General features: G+C 36.9%; 1 protein-coding gene across 11 annotated transcripts in view; it reads left to right on the top strand.

Moving 5' to 3' along the window:
• Positions 1–21,985, top strand: part of Itsn1 (intersectin 1) — a 205,055-nt gene that overhangs the window by 99,400 nt on the left and 83,670 nt on the right. For 9 of the 11 annotated variants that reach the window (XR_012447870.1, XM_074072743.1, XM_074072744.1 and 6 more), the window contains 5 exons: positions 51–190; positions 14,521–14,648; positions 16,879–17,108; positions 19,153–19,274; positions 20,232–20,246. Coding sequence is in view for 10 of the 11 variants with exons in the window: in XM_074072743.1 (XP_073928844.1) it covers positions 51–190; positions 14,521–14,648; positions 16,879–17,108; positions 19,153–19,274; positions 20,232–20,246 (635 nt within the window). In the remaining variant the exon portion in view is untranslated. The remainder of the gene's footprint in view (positions 1–50; positions 191–14,520; positions 14,649–16,878; positions 17,109–19,152; positions 19,275–20,231; positions 20,247–21,985) is intronic. The other 2 variants (XM_074072746.1, XM_074072753.1) reach the window with 1 other exon arrangement.

Here is a 21,985-nt window from a genome sequence, read left to right as displayed (position 1 = left end):
CCTCACTGCCAGCTAAAGTTTTTCCTATCTTTCATGTTTTTTTGTAATAGGAGATTCACTTCTTACACTCAAAAGAGCCTTAGAAGCAAAAGAAATCTCCCGGCAGCAGCTACGAGACCAACTGGATGAAGTAGAAAAAGAAACTAGGTCAAAGCTGCAGGAGATAGATATTTTCAATAACCAGCTGAAGGTAACAGTTCTGTGCATGCCACCGTGTGTGTGTTACCCTTTAATTTTCCTAACTGTCCAGATGATTAGTTGATAATTGAACCCCAAGCAAAAAAATTTGTTGTTCTGGTTTGCCAAGCTTGGTGACAGCCTTCACTTTTGTCTTTTTTTGGTGGTGGTGGTGGTGCTGGGGTTTGAACTCAGGGTCTCACACTTGCTAGGCAGGTGCTCCACCACTTGAGCCACACCACCAGCCCCAAAGCTTTCATATTTGTGAATGGACATTATTCTGTCCAAATTGCATTTTTCTCCTGTAAAACATAAAAATGAAGTTTGTATCTGTAAATTCAGGCTGTGTCAGTGGCCTCAGCTCGACATCTGTCTTTAACCTGAATATATTTTTATTCATTTCCGTCCATTTGCTGTTTATGGTCACGTCAAGTTGAATTCCAAAAACTAGGCCCCCAAAGCTCCCTCCTTCTTAAGTTCTTTGAAGGCTACTAAAAAGGATTCTTTTCTCTTTTAAAACTGAGCTTTTTCTGACACTTCTTACCTTCAAGATTGGGCTTAAATGTAGAGCTTTCTTTTGTTAACTCACATTTTTAAACTTCACTGTTGAGTGCAGTAATTGCTTTTGTGTCTGTGGCAGAGTTGGTACATGCTTTTGTCACATTTGCACCATAAAACTCAAGAAAATGTCTGAGCTCTGAGGGAACATAAAATAGTTAAGACCACCTTCCCTTTCTGATCTTGTGTCTTCAGTGTGACTTCACAGCTTTATCATCTTTAAAATTACAACCAGAATGGAAACAGCTCACTTCTTATAAGTAATAAGTATATACTATTTTAGATTTAAGTAGATATTAAAGCTTTCATCAATTATGTTCTTAGCAGAAATTGGATTTTACACTTTTTTCCTCCAAATACTGTTTTTTATTTTTCTAACTTAAAATTCTTTATACTCAGCTTTTCAATACTAGGAAGAAGTAAAACTTCTTTATTACTAAAAAAGAAAATTGAGAGGAAACATATTTGAGATTTTTGGTTGACCTCTGGATTGAGAGCCTTGCCAGATTGTCTAGACAATCTGAGTTATTTGGGCTGTTCTTTTGGAGTGTTAAGTAATGAACTTTTCTCAATTATACAATTCCAGGAAAGTACTCAGGGAAAATATGTTGTAGCCGACTTAGTGTTTTTTCTTTGCTTTGCTTTCATGCTTACCCTCTGTATGCATGTGTGTGTGTGTGTGTATGTGTATGTGTGTGTGTATAGTCCTTTATTTGTGTATATGTGATTAGGTGTGGAATGTCAGTATTAGAAGCACAGCTGCGAGGTCTCTATTTCCAAGTAAGATAAGAATGCTCACATTAGCTCTCATGTGATTTATCAGTGTTTTAAGCAAAGGAATATATCATTGTAATTTTAGAGTACTTTTTAATAGTCTCTTGAAATATAAACTGTTAATAAGTGTTCAGTTATCTTCCGAACCCAACCAGTACTACAGATTTGTGGTTAATGTTGATTCCTTTTATTATAATGTGGCTCCTCAAACAAGGTTAAGGTATTAGGAAATGATACTCTAGGGGAAACTTTAACACCTACATTTACAGATTAAATAATACCAGCAATTGAATTGTCATTGCTAGAGACAGCACACTTAAAATGTGGTATGAATAATTGACTAATGCTGTCTTCAGTATCAGAGCCATTCGTATACCAAGACTAACTATGCCTTTTTTCCCCCACTGATCCTTTTTCCCTATGAACTTATTTTTTTAAATAAGATCATTTCCTTCTGTCTTTATTTATTCATTTTCGTTTGCCATTATTAGCTTGAAACTTAATATGGTGAAAAAAAAACAACACCACAAACCAATATAGCTTTATTGTTTGCTATGTAACACTCATTTGGAAGTTAAGTGAAAATGTCATGTTGTCTTATGGTTTATTATTTCTAGAATTCCTCTGAATCCTGGTGAAATAACAACAGGAAGAGTTAAATTGAAGAATTAAGATTGATAGTTTGGTTGAGATAATTCACAGTAAACATTTAGTTTCTAGAGGTTTCTTGCTCACTTTTCTTTATTTTATCCACACTGGAAAATAAGAAGCATTTTTCTTACTTTGATATTCATTAGCTGCTGGAACTTCTTGTATGATGAGCTAGACTAGGAAGAGCCAGCAGCCTGACCCTTGGGATTTCTTCCATGCCCCCTGATAGAGCAGTGTCTGTAGAGCATCCAGACTACTGATGTAACTCTTGACTTCATCCTCTTCCAGAGAGAGGCATGGCTGTTGCCCAGTGACTGTGCCACACACCTTGCCTGATGATGTGTACCTGCTGTATCCTAATCCTTCCTTTCACAAAAGGAAACCAGCTGCACAGTACAAGACATTAGGATTTAGCAGTCATATTTTATGTTCATGAAGATTGGTCACATGGAAGAAGAAAATGCAATTTACTCAATATAGGCTAGTACAAGATTTTAAAATTAATTGAGCAGAATATTAAACCTGTATTAAATGGTAGGCTCCACAAGTGAGGATAACGTTTTGCGAAAACCAGTTCTCCATTTAAAAACAAATCAACAACAACAACAAACCTACTTGTAACAAGTCATTCATGTATGTTCAGTTTCTTACTATAAAGATTACATAGGGAATAATGGTTCCCTGGTTTAGCCCTGATTCTAAAGTTTAAGACAACAATTGGGAAGTTGAAGTATATTTTGTTTCATGATTGAGAAAGAATTTAGAGACTATTCCTATTTTAAAATTTTTTCCTTTTTAAAAACAAAACAAAACATAATCTGATTTCACATTCATTCTTTTGATGGCTTCTCCCATTTTCTTTAATTCTGAAAGAATTATGCTTCTTCTACCTTCTTTTCACAAGATCTGATGGCTAATGATGGAAATTCTTAAGTCTTTATTTAAAGAGGAAAAATTTGCTATTGTAGTCAGAGTAACAGCTCTTTGTTTCATACAGGAAGCAACATACTGAAAAGAACAAAGCATCTTTAGAATTATAGTATGCTGTTGCTAGCGACTCTGGATATATATACACTCTCAACTCTTGTACCTTTACAGTTCTCTCTTAATTTCTGGGAAATCCAAGGCTCATTCTTTCATTTTAGAAAAGGGCATTTGCCATGCATTTAAATAGAGATTTTGAACTGGGTGGCTCAAGTGGTACAATACCTATCTAGGAAACATGAGGCCCTGAGTTCAAATCCAGTACCACCAAAAACAAAAGCAAAACAAAAAACCCTTTACTTTATAGTATGATACTTTATGTATTAATTTCAAAACAAGAACCCAAAGGGTTTAGCTCGACAATAGAGCACCTGTCTAGCATGCCCAAGACTGTGAACCAAATTAATTTAGCATAAATTTCTTCCTTTAATATGTATTTTATATGCAATAAGCATTTTGTGTTAAGTAATCAGTCATCTCAAATTTGTGTTCCAGAAATACCAACTTAAAATTACTGATTATCTGTAATTTTCTCTTTATACCTCAGTTTATTTTAAAAAAATAAATAAAAACTCTCACTTTTTTTTTTTTTTTGAGAAGCTATGTGCCTTCAGAACACACAGAGAAAGCTTAAAATTGTTTTTCTTGTTCAGTGGTATAAAATTACGGTTCTAACCAGGGTCATTGACATTCCTGATAGGGACTTGTTGGACAAGAGCCCTTGATCTCACCTTGCCTGTGGCAATGCCAATAGTTGCTGTGGTAAAGTTCTCTGGCACTGGCAGCCTAATGTTCTAGTTTTAATAACTATAATACTGATAATATAAGCATGAAGTATAACTTATAGTTTTCAAGGCCCCAGTGTATGACAAATATCTGACTTAGGGTTCAGAAATAATATTTGAACATGTTTTTAAACATTAATATAGCACTTCTCAGAATTTAAATAACCAATCAGTTTATCTTTTTCTTTATACTCTCCTTACTTTTACTACTTCATGAATGAATCAGCACCCAAAGAGGCAAGGTTTTGTGTTCCATGTTGAGTAGTCAAGTCCTTGTTGGTTCCTGTCTAGTCACTGTGTACTGGACAAGTCCTAGTGTGAATGGCATTTACATTGGAGCATTTCTTTCTTCCAGTCAGTGTAATGGAGGAGGCAGTGTGGCCAGTGCCTGGCAGTTCTCCTGGGCTGCATCATCCACTTAGACTTCTTTCTAAAGGTCTCTATGCCGTACTCAGGCAATGCACCTATTTCTCAGACTAAGAATGAGGAACCATCTCTAGCTCTGTGCTTCAGTTTCCCCTACACAGATGAGTGCTCAGTGTCTGAGCTAGCATTTACCGGGAAGTACTAAGCCTACTTTGTCAAAGTTAAGAATGATTAGTAATTGTCAGTCATGGAGTATGATTCAGTCTTTTTTCTTGACAAGTTGTATATGTGATGGTGAAAGCTCTGAATTACAAGTTAGGCAAGGTACTGTATACTGTAGTCTTGTCTTTCTAACAAACATTTTAAATAGTTGAGTTTGCCCTGTTAAAATTTGAAAGAGCACTCAGTTATTTTTTGTGTCTGTGTAAGTCTTTCATCATATGGGAGCAGTATTATGATCAGTATATTATTCCAAAAATGGATAGCATTTGTTTCTTAGTGAAATTGAGTATTTAGGACAATTTCAGAATTAAAAATCATATTCCGTAATGTACGTGGAATATCCAGGCTTCTTAGTCACAGGGGTTGACAGAAATAGAGATAATGTCTGTAATAATACGTTTTTTAAACATTGTCCCTAAGAACTGAATTTATACTGAAATGAGAACGCCAATTATGGCAAATAAGGTTGTTTCCTTAACTAAGGTTTTTATCTTCTTGGTTTCAGACACTTGCTTTCACGGCAGTCCCATTCATTATGAAGGCAGTGAAAGGCAAAATGTTTAGCAACTAGGAGAAAAAAGAAAAGAGCTGGAGAAAGAACTGCAGAACAGAATGAGAAGTCAGGGGAAAATGCATGTGAAGAGGGCAGTGAGGGAAAGCAAAAGGTCTAGAAAGAGGAGATGGCGAGGCAGCAGGGGAAGTCAGTGTAAATTCACATAACAACAGCTCTTTCATAATTAGTAGAGTAGGGTTTGGCTGTACTTGGTGTGCTATCCTATTTTGTTCAAGATAACATTCTATTCCTTGTACAATCCTTGGAAAAGTCCTCTTCCACACAGAAGGAGTGAAATCCTCTATTTGTGACTGGAAACATCATACAGATTTCTTGAATATAAACAAATAGCTCAAAATAGTTAACAAATGTTGTATATTAGATTCTGTGTCATACCAGTAGGCAGGTTTGGTTTGTTGATTAGTTAGTTGATTGAGTTTTTTAGGTATAGGCTGGGCTCATTTTAAGGTTATAAAAAATATTTACTAAAAGGTTATCTGGGAAAGGGAAAAAAGCAGAGCTTTATCTTTTGAAAAGATGTTTTCTTCTCTTTTGTTATTCTCATTTACCCAAACACCTTAACAACATTATCCTTTAGCGTGACATGCATTTAAAATAATAAGATACAGCTTTGTGCATGAAGCTGAGACGTTTGGGGAAAAATTCAGATTTAGAAACGATATTTGAGCATGTTTTTAAGCATTAATACAGCCCTTCTCAATTTAAGTAACCAATCATACATTTTTTTCTTTATATTCCTCCCATTTTTAATACATCATGATTGAATAAACTATAATTTTGCGATAAATGGAATATCTGTTTACCTTGATTTGGGTACATTTCTATGTTCTGAAGTAGTTTTTTTTTTAGATTTTGCCATATAGGTATAAGATCCCCTAATTTATTGGGTTTGTTAATTGGCTTTCTTTAGTAGTTTTTTAATTGCTTCACTATTAATGGGAAAAGTTAGTGTATTTTAAAATTCAAAAGGCATTTCAAAAATTCTGATATTATGTACTACATATTATTCCTGGGTAAGAAATAATGATGACTTACCTAAAAGCACTTCTTTTTTAGACTTTCTGTAGATTTAGATTACAGATAAAACAAACACATGGAATTTCTGATGTTAATACCTAGACCAATTTCTGATGAGGTCAATTTAATGTTAATAAACAATTTTATTTGACTGATGTTGAGTTTATGAGTTTCAAGTAATTAATCAACTTTTTTTGGTTTTGTCACCTATTTCTAAGAAATAGCTTGAGGCAAAAACCAAAATCAAAATAATTCTTCATAAAAGTTAGATGTCCAGATTAGCAAATAAATTTCCATTAACTGCTGGTCTCCTTTTATAGGTCCCTGTTTGCTAGTTCATTTCTTTTTTCTCTTCATAGGCATTTGTGCAAAGTAATGTTTATGAAAAGGAATTCCATACATATTGTTCAGGTGGATACGTCTTTATATTTCAAGTAACATCACTTCACTGATGTATGTATTTTTGAGTGTCTTTGAGACCAAGTGAAGAAGAAACAGTCACAGTAATTAAGTCAAGTGATTCTGTGCGCCTTGGCACAGCCATAGAACAGCTATCTTCAGTGAACTTGAAAGTGAGCCATATTTCTCAGTAGAAAAATAGTTAAGTCTTCTTAGGTATTCAATTTGTCAAACATGTTGCTTTTGAATACTTTGGCTGTATGCCATAAGATGCCAAAAATGTTTTATGGCTCAAACATCTTAGCTCTTTAGGGGAAATAAATGATTTTTTGCCTCTTGTTCTAGGGAAGGAAATTTAAGATTTTCATTTTATCTTAACTGACACAAGACAGAATCTTTTAAAAAAATTTTCTGGCCATTTTTTCTTGTGGTTTATAATCTGTGTTTGATCAGAGACCCTTTGAGAATCTAATAAAAGTTATCAGCTTTCTCTGTCAGAAAAATACCCGTTTGTCTCAAGTCTACATGTAGTTTTACAGCATTTACGGGACCCTGGTTAAGAAACTGAACTCTGTGTCTTTAGAATTCTGTTCATGTTATTGATGATAAAAATATTACTTTAAGCTACTCAAGAGGAAAAAAGCAGGAGGCTCCCTTGAGCTCAGGAGTTCTGGGCCAATCTAGGCCACATAGCCAGAACTATCTCATATGCGTTTTTTTTTTTTTTTTAAACCTAATTGTTTTACTTTATAATTTTATTTCTTCCACAAAAGTATTTGTGTGTAAATGTAGCTAAGACTTCTTGAATGCCAATATAATCATTTCTTATTTATGAAGAAAGTAGGCCTGGAGTGTAGCTCAGTTGGGTAGCGTTTGCCTAGCAGGTGCAAGGCCCTGGGTTTGATTCCCAGACTGTGGGGGCATACAAGAGGACAATATTGAATTACTGCTTATGATGCCTACTTGAACCCATTAAGGAAAAAAATCAGTGAAGTTGTACATTTGATAACATATTATTAAATAAATGTCCAGGCAAGAATATGTGATTATAGCAAGATTGGTTTTAGAAAGAAGTAGTTAATTTTATAAAGAAGCAATGACTTTCAATTCTTTGTAATTTCTTATTCTCTTTTTATACTAGAGAAATTACTGTGACAAAGTATATGTTCACCTAATAGAATTTGTAGGGTGATTTTAATCAGGTTGTCCACCAGGAAAAATTGATACGCTTTGTGGTAAAGATTTTCTTAGCTACTTTTCCCAGTAGTGCATTTATTTTGTTGGTAAGTAAGCAATTTAGTGACACCAGATTTGTTTGTCACCTTGAAATTTTTTCCCTGAAAGAATTAAAAGAGTGCTTTTAAATAACTGCAGTTGGACTTGAGTCTCTTTAACAGTATTTTGAAAAAATCAGAGAATAGTGCAGCCATCTGCTCCTTGTGTGGAAGGACTCAGTGTTCCACTACCATTCACTAGTACATATTGCAGCATTTATAGAATGCCTTCTTGGAAGTTCAACCTTTTTTTAAAGCTTAGCATCCTAGAGTTAGCTCTGCTTACATTATTTCACACCATTTTGAGCTCCCATGTCCAGGAAAAAGAAGACCTGCCAGGTCTGCTAAGGTCACTTCAGTTTCCTTAAATTTGGTTGTGTATCTCAGCAGTGTTTGACTTAGATGAGAGAAATGATAGAAAATCATTGCAGTGTTCAAATCTGGATCATAAGCTGCTAGAGCCTTCTGTCATTTCTTTGATGTCTGCTGTTTTATAGCTCCTGCAAGCTCCATTTCTTTGGCGTTACTGGAAGCTTCAACTTACTTAGATAGTTCCAAAGATAGGCTCAGCCTATCCCATAGTACCACTATCCTCAAAAAGAAATGTGTTTTTTTAACCTTGTCTTCCTTCGTGTATTTGATATGTTTAGCAATTATTTTAAACTCTCATTGGTACGATTTTACCCCTAAGGTTCTTTAAATTTACGTCTAGTTGCTTTTTCATTTTATAGCACTTTCTAACAACATATGAGTTTTATCTCCATCTGTCTTGACTATATCTGCCAATTAGTGATTTACCAATTTACACCCAGTTATTACAGCTCAGTACAGAAAGGAAACACACAGCATAATTCTTTGAAAAAATGAAACCCTTGTATGGCTCATTGGGACATTGTAACCAGTGTCCATTCTGGTTACACAGTACCTGTTATTAAATATTTTGAGTATCAGCCTGCTATAAATACATTTCTCCAGGATGAAATAAGAACTTTTCTTTTTAAAATATAAGAATACATATTCATGTCTAAGAATTCGACAGATCCAAGTGCTACAAGAAACCCTAAAAAGCATCTACTCTGAATCAATTTTGGGCTTATCAAGGGCCTGGGCTTAGACCACAGCTATCTTGGTTCCCAGTTAAGGACCTTTTAATTACAATTCTTACCATAAACCATTCTTGCAGAATCTTTTTGAGAATTTTGTGTGGCTGGGATGTGACCCAGTGGTCGAGTGCATGCTTGAGGCCTTGGATTCTTTCCCCAGTACTGCAATAAATAAATGAAATAAGTAAACAGGAAAAATGTAAATCTTTCCATGGTTTCTTATCCAGCCTTTTAAAGGGCGTCTGCCATTGGGCCAATGATAGATTAGACCATCCCTTCCTGAGCACGTGCTAGCTTTGTGTTTCTGGTCGCTCCCTTAGGACACCATTTGATATGGCTCCACTCCATGTTCCCGTTTTCATGTAGAGATACTAACTTGGGCCAAGAGTTCAAATTACCCTTAACATTAGGAATTGACCTATTATTCTGTTTGTCTTTGAAGTATTATTCAGAATATTATTATTATTTTATTTATTTATTATTCATATGTGCATACAATGCTTGGGTCATTTTTCCCCCCCACTCCCTCCCTTACCACCCACCCCATCCCTCTCTTCACCCCCACCCCCTCAATACCCAGCAGAAACTATTTTGCCCTTATCTCTAATTTTGTTGTAGAGAGAGTATAAGCAATAATAGGAAGGAACAAGGGTTTTTGCTGGTTGAGATAAGGATAGCTATACAGGGAGTTGACTCACATTAATTTCCTGTGCGTGTGTGTTACCTTCTAGGTTAATTCTTCTCGATCTAACCTTTTCTCTAGTTCCTGGTCCCCTTCTCCTATTGGCCTCAGTTGCTTTTAAGGTATCTGCTTTAGTTTCTCTGCGTTGAGGGCAACAAATGCTAGCTAATTTTTTAGGTGTCTTTCCTATCCTCATATCTCCCTTGTGTGCTCTCACTTTTATCTTATGATCAAAATTCAGTCACCTTGTTGTGTTTGTCCTTGATTTAATGTCCGCATATGAGGGAGAACATACGATTTTTGGTCTTTTGGGCCAGGCTAACCTCACTCAGAATGATGTTCTCCAATTCCATCCATTTACCAGCAAATGATAACATTTCGTTCTTCTTCATGGCTGCATAAAATTCCATTGTGTATAGATACCACATTTTCACTTTGGTGTTTATACAGTGCTTCTATGGTTTCCTTTATTTCTTCTTTTGCTTTTTCAAATTCTCTATTTTTGTTGTCTTGGAATTTCTTGAGTGTCTCCTGTACATTTTGGTTGACCATATCCAGTATCGTCTATAAAATTCTCATTGAGTGCCTGTAGTATTTCTTCTTTTAGATTATTCTTGTGGGCTTTATTGGGTTCTTTGGTATAGTTTATCTTCGTTTTGTTGGAGCCTGGATCTCTGAGTATCTGTTTTCTTCATTTCCCTCTGGTTCCTGTACTAATTTTTTGCTGTGGGGAAACTGGTTTCCCTGTTTTTTCTGTCTTCCCGTCATTGCCTTTGGTGTTGTTATTGTCCTTGTACTGTGTGCAATTGAGTATTTTCTAGCTTGTAATAATAGCACTGGTGATAATTAGAATGGAAGGGGGAGAGGAGATGGAAAGCAAAGAAGTTAAAGGAAAAGGGAAAAACAAACAAGTAGAAAAAAAACCAAAGAAACAAGCAAAAAAAGTTTCAAAGATATAAACAGGGAGAGACAGTGTACTAATCAGCCATAAGCTGAAAAGGCATTAGAGAGACAGAGGATTGAAAATAAAAAATAAAAATAAAACTTAAAAATAAATAAATGAAAATATATATATATATATATATATATATATATAAATCTCCAAGTTCAAATGCAATAAAATTTCAGTGTTAATAATTTTGGTGTTCGTCCCTCAGCCTCCAATCCTGGAGATGGTGCCTCAGAAGTAGTTCTGTGGTTGTTTCATCAAAGGGGAAAAAGACTGGAAAAACTAAAATAGAACAAAACCACACAAAACAAAACAAAACCCACAAAGTGTCCCTAGTTCAAATGCAATACAGTTTCAGTAAGTTTTTCAGCATGCAGGTGTAGTTCAGTTGTTTTCTCATCAAAGGTTGGGAGAGAGAAAAAAAAGAGTCTGGAGACAGTTCTGTGAATGGCTATCTGCAGCTGTGGCTCACCTGCCTGCTGCTGTCAGCCTGCTGTTGCTGGAGGCATTATTTATGCAGATCTCAGGGGTGAGCTTAGCACTTACCTGGCCCCGCAGGCTTTGTTTACTCAGAGTTCTCCTGTGTGCGAGCCGCTGCTACAAGCTTTCCCCTTTCCAAGCACACTGGGGGGAGGTGACACTGCATCCGCTTTCTCAGGCCTGTGTTTATTTACAGTTCACGTGGGAAGTGGGCCTTCCCCCCTCTCCTGTGGAGTTTTCCTCCTACCGCCACTTTTACAAGCTTTCCTGCTCCTGGTTGCTGGGCAGTGCTGCTGCTCCTGCCTTCTCCAGCCCAGCTTGTTTATTTACAATTCTGTGAGGGATTCCCCTCCCTCCTCTTCAGTGCTCAGGGCACCCCACCCTCTTTGCTACATGTCTTTTTTGTTGTTATTGCTTATTACTCAGTTTCTCTTTTTTCCCTGGGTGGGGGGTCGGTCTGTCCAGGGGGCTATGCTGATCTGGCCCAGGGTTGTCTGTGGGAGTACTGCGTACCGCTTCATTCACCTTGTGGTCCGCGTCTTCCCAAGCCGTCTGGGTGCTGCTGTCTGGCGGTGGCGTGGGAGCCCTCCTGGTTTCTCCGTTTAACATGAAGTAGAGATGCTCTGCACAGGCTGGAGGTGTGGAGGAGTCAAAGTTTTGCCTCTTCTCAGTGGTTTTTCCCGTAAGGTGTATCTCCAGTGTCTCTCCAAGATTTTACTTTAGGAGGCATGCTCTCTGCTTCCTCCCTGTAGCCGCTATCTTGGAATCCCCCTTATTCAGAATATTAACCAGAGTTTTCATTCATGTTGGTTGAGATTACTATTTATTCTTGATTACTGTGAAACCCAGTATGGCTGAATTTTTAACATAGAGTAGACCCTTAGTGTCCACGGTCTACAGTTCTAAGGAGGCTGCTATTGAGGAAAAACCATGAATGCTCAGAATGCATACAGTGCAGTATTCTAAAATTATTCAAATTTACATATACCATAAGTGCAGTAAGCTCAAGGATCCACAACTTGAAGCCACATGGAATGGGCTAAGTTACTGAAGTACACACTAATAATGCTTACCAGAAACTAGATCTTACTTCATGAACACTGCGGATGCTTGATTCATTTTCTCCAAAACACTGCCCACCTTCTACTAAGGACATACTGCCTTTCAACCATCTCATGTTTTCACTTTATCACTTCAGTTAAGCACACTAGTTTTTACCCTGCTTTTAAGGCACCATTTTCTTTTTGGGATGCAAATTTTCACAAAAATTAAGGACAGAGAAACACTCAGCCTATCCCATAATGATTTAGACACAACTGATGACAATGAGGGCAGACTTCACATCAGCAGAGCTGCATAATGCACATGGGAATTTTAAATTTTAGTTTTTTGAAATTTCTTTTGATTATTTACTTATTTTGACTGCTTTTGGTCAAAACCACATATAATAAATCTGCCAATAAGATAGGTTACTGTGTTACAGTTAAATTTGTATCTCATACAGCATGGCACTGAAAAAGATAATAGAAAATGGAATTCTTTCCCACTACAGTTGATTTTTCTCCTCTCAGCAAGAGCTCTTTCTTGGAGTGGGTGGGACTAGGATTTTGACTCTGCTTTGCACTTGCAAAGCAGTATCTCTTCTGCTTGAGCCACACCTTCAGTCCATTTTGTTCTGGTTATGCAGGTCTGGAGATGTGCCGGGTGGGGGTGGGGGGATCTCACAAACTATTTGCCTGGGCTAGGCTCGAACTGCATCCTCCTGATCTCAGCCTCCCAAGTAGTGAGGATTTCAGGCATGAACCAACAGTGCCTGGCCTCAGTAAGAGCTTTAAACAGAGTGAGGCTTCATCATTACTTTGCAGTCTACATTCTTGGCTGTCTCTGTCCCCTCAATGGCCAGGCTTCTGTCCCAAGGGTCCTTCTTGACTCAGATGCCACATCCACATAGCTGCTGCCATAGGGAATAGTTTACCAATTTAGCTTCTGAAACATCCTGCCTGGTTATTCGCAGTGTCATTGGCTGGGTTCCCCCATTGAAACTCTTTCCTTCCCTCCCTTCTTCTTCCCTTCCTTCTTTTCTTCTTTGCATCTTTCCTCTCTCTGCCTAGTACCTCCCTTCCTCCACCCCCTTATCCTATTGTACCTCATTGTTCCCTTTTAGAACCTCTCAAAGTCATGTAGAGTTTTAAAAACATTATTTATGTGCATTCCAAGTTGATCCTTATAACAGCCTAGTAGGAAAAGTTTAGTGTAACTCTTAGGGATTTTTTTCTAGTAATTTATGTTTTGTAACAGTGATCTGCTACAGACAATCCCTCTATTTTTATTGTTCAAGAGTGAATCTTGAAATTCATTCTGCGTATTTGGGCTTGTATGAGCAAGGTGATGGAAGAAGAGGAAGGCCTTAGTCCTTAAATCTCACAGTATAGACCCCTGAGCTGCCCACTGGGACCAACCCTCATTGGTCAAATCAAGAAGTGAACTGGAAATATGTTCCTGTCTTTCCTAGGCACTTTGGCATACCTGATCTCCCTTTGACCAAGTGAAAGGAGTTTTGGTGGCTGAAACTGTTAGTGACCCTTTGAGTCCTGTGAAATTCAGAGGGTTTCCCCCTCCACAGGTGTTTTTGTTTGATTGGTTGTTTGTTTTTGGTTATTTTTCTTTTTGAGGGCTGGGGATGGAGCTCTGGAGATGCTAGGCAAGCACTCTACAACTTACCTATACCGTCTATCCAAACAAAGTGCTTCCTTGTTCTTCATACTTCAGGATATTTATACTTGTGATTCAAGTACTATAAGTACCATAGAATACATTGTATTTTCAATAGCCTGGTTAGGAAATGTTGCTTATTCCTGGGGCTGGTTTTAAATGAGGAAATCAGATCCTAAAAGATCATTATCAAATTGTGGCTTCTTTCTTTCAACCTGACTACTGGTTGGGACAGTCAGCAACCTCATATATGAATTTGGTAAAAGAAGAAGCTCTGGACAAGTTGTGATTTGAAAAAAACTATACCCTGAGATGGGAGAATTCAGGGCATGGAGCAGAGAGCTGTCCATAAAGCAGCGTGTCATAGAAGGAGATGAGGTTTTAACGGAAGGAGTGTAGGAAAGGGTGTGTGTATTTTCAGAGCCAGGGAACATTGGTGTGGACTCATATCAGAAGAACTAGAAGGTTTTATTCGTGAGCATCACCATATCTTAAAACTGGTTACTTTCCACTATTATCAATGAGCTTTAATAGCATAGCTCCTCCACCACCCCTCACTAGCCAAGTTCCTCGTAAATAAATCCTGCAAAATGGTCTGCTGTGTTGTGACTCACTGGAGTGTAATCTTGAGTAGCCTTTGGAGACCAGTCATGTCAAAATGTAGACTGATTTCAGTTCTCTACATTTACGTTTTTTCAGCCCTGAAATGTCTCCCAAATGCCCTAGACTGCCCCACTATGAAGTGTTGCATGCTGATGAAGTTAGCGCCCACCCCTCATGTCATTGCATGAAATGTGTCTTGGTTATTTATAGGAACTAAGAGAAATACATAATAAACAGCAACTCCAGAAGCAGAAGTCTATAGAGGCTGAACGACTGAAACAGAAGGAGCAGGAGCGAAAGATCATAGAATTAGGAAAGCAAAAAGAAGAAGCCCAAAGGTGAGTCTTCTCAGTGGATTGGAGACCCCCTCTGGAAGAAACCGAGTATTTACTCTGCTTTGCCTGACTTTTCTGAGTGGTCACTGTAGCAGAATGTATGTGTGGACAATCACAAACATATATATAGATAAATCTTTGCATATCTAAGTACCCCCTGAAGTTTTTGGTTGGTTCCCAGAACTCTCTTATGTAGGTAAATAGAATTATACAAGGAAATTGGGACACTTGGTTGTCTCATTTGCATGCTAATGACTAAAATACGTTTCCAGTTCACAGACTTTTAATAACAGTGGCGGTCAAAGTGGCTGGTTTGAAATCAAAGCCCAAAGCTTGCTAGCCACACAAGGCTTCTCCAGCAGGACCAAGAGTGGCCTCTCTGTCTTCTTTCTCCTTAATGAAACTGCACATTAAACTTGAGTACAAAAGATTTGCCCTTGCTGCTTAGGATCCAAACACACTTTTATCTTTTTGCTTGAATAGTTGTGTTTGTGGTTCCTTATTTTTCCTTGTAACATTCCTTGGTAAATTGTAGAAATTTGTTTGTTACTTTTTGGTGTATCTGATTTTGTTAATGGATATTTACTTTCTAAACTTCAGTTATTTTTAGACTCCAAGAAATAAGAATGACCAAATGTCCCAGTGATATGCTATGAATTATAAATATTGGTTATTAAAATTGAACTGGAAAGAGGAAGAAACAGACACTTGAGGCAAGTTTTTGACTGTAGGGGCCAAGCTCAATGAAACTGCCCAGTACTGTGCCTGCGTTGTTCTGCGTATATAGAATTTTCTGAATCTGCTGTGTGTGTTTTAATGCCAGTGAAGAGATGATTGGGATCTCATACTAACTTAGAGGATTTTTTTTTTTTTTGATGCATTGATTAACTGACTCAGTCCTTTTCTTCAAAGTTTATGAAATGCTATAAACTTTGACATTCCTACAAAGTAGAAATAAAGAGAAAATATAATACAGACAATGCCATTACACAAATAAAATATATAATGCATAGTACTCTTGTATAGATAAATTCTATCCAAGCTTTAGAAATTAGATGGTTATATGCTATAAAATGGTGACCTTTATTGGCAGAAATTTTAAAGTAATTTTATTGTCGTGAATAATAGCACTCCATCCCTTTAATAATTTGTTTTTATGCTTCTTAAAAGACATTTTGAAAATTATAAGTAAAATATTTTAAGGTAAAAAGAATCCTGCACTGAGTTTTCATATACATAGAGTAGAATAAATATAATTTTTGACAATGGAAAATGAAAGTGTAACTTGTTCACATTTTGTTCCTAGGCAGTTTCCTTATTCTGAGACCTTTGGACATTGCCTGTGTCACAGGTTCAGAGTGGAAACTCTGTAACAGGCTGCTTGGAATTACACCCCCGGCACAGATATCTGTGTGACGTGAATGAAAAGTCACTTAATAACTCTGCATTGGCTTCCTCCCCTGTAAATTGGGGATGATAACAGGTCCTGCCTACTTGGTGTCAGGTTGTAAGAGATAATGTATGGAGAGCTAATATTGTATCACTTATTTTTGAACATTAGTGTCATTTAAAGTGTTTATATATATTTTTTTTGATGTTACGGAATGAGAAAAAAATCATTCCCAGTCTCCTGTTAATTTTACATGGAGACCATCATGATTAAATTCCAATTACCTATTAATGTCAGCTACTTTGAAGAGAAAAAGAAAACAAAAATAGTTCAAATCAGTAAAATCATCTCTTGCTCTTGTCCTCAGACTTGGGAGCAAGATGTGTACATGTGAATGTGGAGTGTCCCTTTAGCCAGAGAGGGATCGGAACAAGCTGACTGATGCTGGGCTTTCCTACAGTGTTTCATTTGCAGCTTGTTGGGTATTCTTCATCATTGGAGAACTTGTGTTCCTCTGTGTTCTCTGGCTTTTTTGGTTTTGTTTTTTTGTAGTTTAAACACCAGTTTCAACATTGAGATGTCTTTTTTTTCTGATTTTTAGAACCACTTTATGAAATGCATCGCAAATTTTCTTTCTTTCTGTGTTTCTAAATCATGTGATTTCATCTCAGAATTGGAGCCCCAAAAGCCTTTGTCTCACTGATTCAGTTGCTCTATCCGAAGAACAATATTGCCTTGATGGTTAGCAGCACATTGACTAGCTGGAGCTTTTTGGCGAAAAGAGACAGCACTGGTTTAAATTGGAGTTGCTTCCTCGCTGTAATCAAGCATCTTTGTTGGCAGACGAGCTCAGGAAAGAGACAAGCAGTGGCTGGAGCAGGTGCATCAGGAGGATGAACATCAGCGGCTGAGAAAAGTCCATGAGGAGGACAAGTTAAAAAGGGAAGAGAGTGTCAAAAAGAAGGAGAGTGAGGAAAAAGGCAAACAGGAAGCACAAGACAAGCTGAGTCGGCTCTTCCATCCGCACCAAGAAACAGCTAAGCCAGCTGTCCAAGCACCCTGGTCCACTGCAGGTATTAGAAGCCAAAAGTGATTTTAGGTGCTGGGGATGTAGCTCAGGGGTACAGTGCTTGCCTAGTGTGCATGAGGCCCAGGAGTTTCAAGCCTACAACCACCAAAAAAAGAAAAATCCTAAAAAATAAGTCATCTCTCTCCCAGAGCCTCTTGAAAAATGTTTGTGTCTAGTCAGGCCTTGTCTTGGGCACATGAGTCTCTTGTTTCAGACAGTACAGTTCTTCATTCCCCAGAACCGTTGGAGACCTGTTTCAGTGGTGATCACTCTATTGGCATTCGGAGTCCTCTGCAGACTTAACCAAAGTGGCATGAAATTCCATTACCAAACCCCATTCGTACTCCTGTTACAGCAAATGGTGGGCTTGACTTATCTTGTTAAAGTAACTGGCTATTAACCGCCACCCCCCCCACACACACACTCCCAGAATTTCTCAGATGTGTCACTGTCATCGGTACTATATAAAAAGGATTTAAAAAAGTGTGACTATAATTTGCCTCTTGAGGAAAAAAAGATTAAATAAGAAACTGGTCTAATTGAAATTTCTAGAATAAGCTATTCCTGAGAGAATATCAGACACAAGCTTTAAAGCAGTTTCAGAATCCTTGTGTGGTTGTATAATATTGCACAACTTTGCAAGTAAGACAGAGCTAAAGAGAGTGGATTGCTTTTTCTGTGATAAATCGCATGGGATCGTCTGGTCATCAGAATGCATTTTTAGCACTATGGTGTGCAGAAAGAAAAGAAACAAACACATACTTCTAAGGTATTCTGTAAAGGCTTGTTTCCTGTCCACATAGTGGCCAGAGATGGGAGTGAAAGAACAGAGTTGGGTCGGGCACTATCCCTGTCTAGGATTCTTACCGCCCAGAAGGACAGACAAACCATCAGACCCACACAATGGGAGGGGTTTGTCATAAGAAGGATAAGTTCATCTTTTAATAGTTTTTTTATGATCTGAAAAACAACTTCATTATCACTTGACCTTAGGCAGTTCGTTTTAGTTACTTGTGCTTCCTCTTAGTATAAAATGAAGATTTATTTTTCCCCTTTAGTCAGTGGGAAATTTTGTATGACATACAGTTCATGCCCACATAGATGTAAAAATTCCCTCTCACAGTTTTTCAGGTAAGGTAAATATGTGTTAAAATACCTGTAGCTATTAGGTAGAAAGGTTCAGGGGACTGTCATTAGTTGTTTTTAACCAGAATCCAAAATATCATCTGCTTACATGTACTTTTAAATTTCTCATTTCATTTAAAATTAAATTATTTTCATCTGGAGTCCATCCTTAGACTCATTCTTTCCCTAGGAAATATGGAAGGCTTGGTTCACCAGGGATCACTAGTGTAACCATTCTAGGTGCAATTAGCACTTACGTTTTATATAATCATGTCAGGTGTCTAGAGCACAATAATTTCCAGGCCTGTTAATATGGAAAGTTGTGTTTCTCTGCTTCCTCCCCAGCAAGAGTTCTCCCTGGCTGATTCAGATCTGGGGTCATATTCTAACAACACACTGTGTGGGAAGTAAGCGACGGGTCTTGATGCTTTACAGATGTGCACTGCTAGAGTCCAGGCCAAGAGGTGGACAGAAGGGACTTTTAGGCACCTGGCCTGCCACATTCAACTCTAGAACAGCCTTTCTTTGGAGAGAGGCCACTAATGAATTCTCCAGTTGGTTTGAGTTGCTGATATCGGATCCGGCTCTCCTTTGACCTTTATTTTGTGTTTTAGAAATGCCTTGAATGGACTGGGGATGTAGTTCAGTGGTGGACCATTTGCTCAGCATGCTTGAGGCTCTGGATTTGATCCCCAGCACTACAAAGAAAAGAAGAACATAAATATATAAATTTAAAAGCAAAGAAAAAGTAACTATAAATTAAAAATACAAAACTTGAATGGATGGAAATAAGTCAGATGTTGTTTAAGGTAGAGCAGAGAGGAGATGTCAGTTGTATGGCTTGTCATCTATACTTTGGTATTTCCTATAATATTCTTTGCTCCTTTTCTTCCCCCATCCCACCCTTTTTTTGTTGTGAACAGAAAAAGGCCCACTTACAATTTCTGCACAGGAGAATGTAAAAGTGGTGTATTACCGGGCTTTGTACCCCTTCGAATCCAGAAGTCATGATGAAATCACTATCCAACCAGGAGATATAGTCATGGTAAGAAAGTCGTCACTGGGCCTTTGTGGTTGATGATAGCATCTGTTCTCTTTTTGCACTTTGTTGGACAGTTGTGAAATTCAGTAATCCAGGGTCTAGGTTTTGAAGGGTAAACTCAATCTTCTTTCTTTTTTATTAGAATGAAAAATGATATTTTAAAAACTATTTCCTAATATCACTTTAAAGACAGTGTTCTTAACACAGCATTAAATGTCTTCTTGTTCCTGAGTTTAGAGACTACTTATATGCTATGAGTAGTCTTTAAGAAATAGTTTTAAATGCAAAATACCCTATCATGTGTAATTGCCAATGATAACTTTTGTATCTTTGAGTCAAAACATCTTTTTTTCCTCTTTTGACTGTATGGACTTATAGAAAACAGTAAGTTAAATACAGTGAATACAGTTCACTCCTCAGAAAATGAACAGATAAAAAGTTTAGAATTTTGCTTTGTTGGAGTTTATGCCCTTTCCTTATAATAATAATTGAATATAATATACTCTTATGAACCAGTTTAAGAAAGAAAATAAAGCAATGGATTGATTAAATGATTGTTTAAAATGAAACAGTAATCCCTTGATCTACTGATTCACTTAAAAATAAGTCTTGGAAATGGTTGGACTTTATATTACTTTTTTTTTTTCTTTGTTTTTGTTTTTTGAAGAAGGAAATGATTCAGAATTTTAAAAGAAATGTGAAAGTTAAGAACTGATGCTTTTCATATAGGGTATGGAAATGGATTTTAATGAAAAACTGTTGTTCTTTGGGGGACATATTCAGGCCTATCCCTGCACCCTTAGTCCTATTACATTGATACTGAATCCTTTTCCTCAGATGGACTAGTTCACCTCAGCTTGTTAGATGATTAGATGAGTAGTTTGGAAGTGCTGTAAGAATAAGACATCTCATTAAACATCTGTTTTGCCTTGCTTTCAAACCTTTGCTTTCCGGGTGGAGGTTAAAGGGGAATGGGTAAGTGCCACCTAACTGTCAGGAAGTCTGCATCCTATTCCATGTCTTGTTCTTTTAAATCACTTCAATTCTGTGTAAGTACACATATCTTTGGGTGTTGTTGTGGCAGTGAAAACATGTTTTGAGTTTGTGTAGTAGATGGAGCTTAAAAAGAAAAGAGTTTATGTGCTGGGTTTCTATTTGCTAAATCCCATTTAAGACTATCTTAAAGTTATCTCTATCTCTGTCTACAGGGAAAAAAGTTCCAAGTAGATTAAACTTAAAAGATAAAATTCTGAAACTTTTTCTTTTAAAGGAGAGTATTAGAATAGTTTCTGACTTAAAAAACCGAAACAACTTTCTAAGCTATGGAAACCAGAAGACAGCAAAGGCAGTAATAGACCAATTTTATAATATACAAACATTAAAATTTCTATGTTGTAAAATACAAAAGAGGCCAAGGGTTACTATTCATATTATATAAATACTTTAGATAGTTACTCTAAGAAAGAGACCCTTAAGCCTTAGAGAAGTCAGCAGAGTCTAAGAAGGAACATTGACAGATGAAGAAAAATAAGTGATTAAAAGAAAACACATGAAAATATACTTAACTTCATGGATTATCAGGAAACGCAGATCAGAAAAACAAGATAGTACTTTTCCTCTATCAAATATGCAAGTTTGAAACTTTGATAATATCTAGCTAGGTCAAGAGAGTAGGAAAGCAGACATATGTCGTCAGCATAGCTATGTAAACTGTGCAGGCCATTTCAAACCAATTTGGCAATACCTATTCAGATTTTATTCCACTTGACTCGCAAATTCTTCTTTTCTCCCTCCTTTTGGCTTTTTTGAGGTACATACACAAATGTATGTGTACATTGTTGTTCACTGCAATGTTGTTGAAAGCAAAAAAAAAAAAAAAAAAAAAGGAGAGTCAATATCCATCAGTAAGGGGAGAGTATAAATGAATAAATGACACAGCTAAGCAATATAAAGATAATGTTTTTGGATTTTGTTTTTTTCTTGGTGGTACTGGGGTTTGAATTCAGGACCTCACACTTGTTAACAGGTAATGTACTACTCGAGCCACCCTGCCATCCCTTTTTTGTGTTGGGTATTTTAAAGATAGGGTCTCATGAAGTATTTGCCCAGGCTGGCTTCAAACTACGATCCTCCTGATCTCTGCCTCCTGAGTAACTAGGATTAAAGTTGTAAGCCACCTGAGCCTGTCAAGATGATGTTTTTTGAATTATACTGATCTATATATACAAAAAAAATTGTCCATTTTAAAAAAAAAACAGGAACAGTGTGTGCATTATAATTGTATTTTAGTTAAAAATAAAGTGGTATATGTATACATGTGTTTGTATATGCATACTTAATAGTCTTGAAATATATACATCAAACTGTTAACAGTGATTAACAGTAAAAAGGTAAAAGGGGAGCATTTGTGTTTAATCTCACGTGCTTAAATTCTTTTCATTTTCACAAATACATCACATTTGTAATTTTCAATGAAACTTTAAAAATAAGTTCAAGGACAATTCATTTCTTTTCCCTGTCAGGACTAATCTGAAATAATTTCTAGAGAAGAAATGTCTGCCCAATGCCCAGAAAGATAATTTACTTTGTCTCAAATGTCGCAAATATTTAATAAAATGTGGAATGTATTACTGAGCGTAATTTAACATAATTTATTGGCTTGCTGAAGGGACACCAGTGTCTCCATTTTCTACTACACAATACAGTGTGACATT

This window comes from Castor canadensis, chromosome 5, assembly GCF_047511655.1.
Source record: "Castor canadensis chromosome 5, mCasCan1.hap1v2, whole genome shotgun sequence".
NCBI lineage: Eukaryota > Metazoa > Chordata > Mammalia > Rodentia > Castoridae > Castor > Castor canadensis.
Note: the sequence above shows the minus strand (reverse complement) of the source record. Positions and strands in the feature narration are given on the sequence as shown.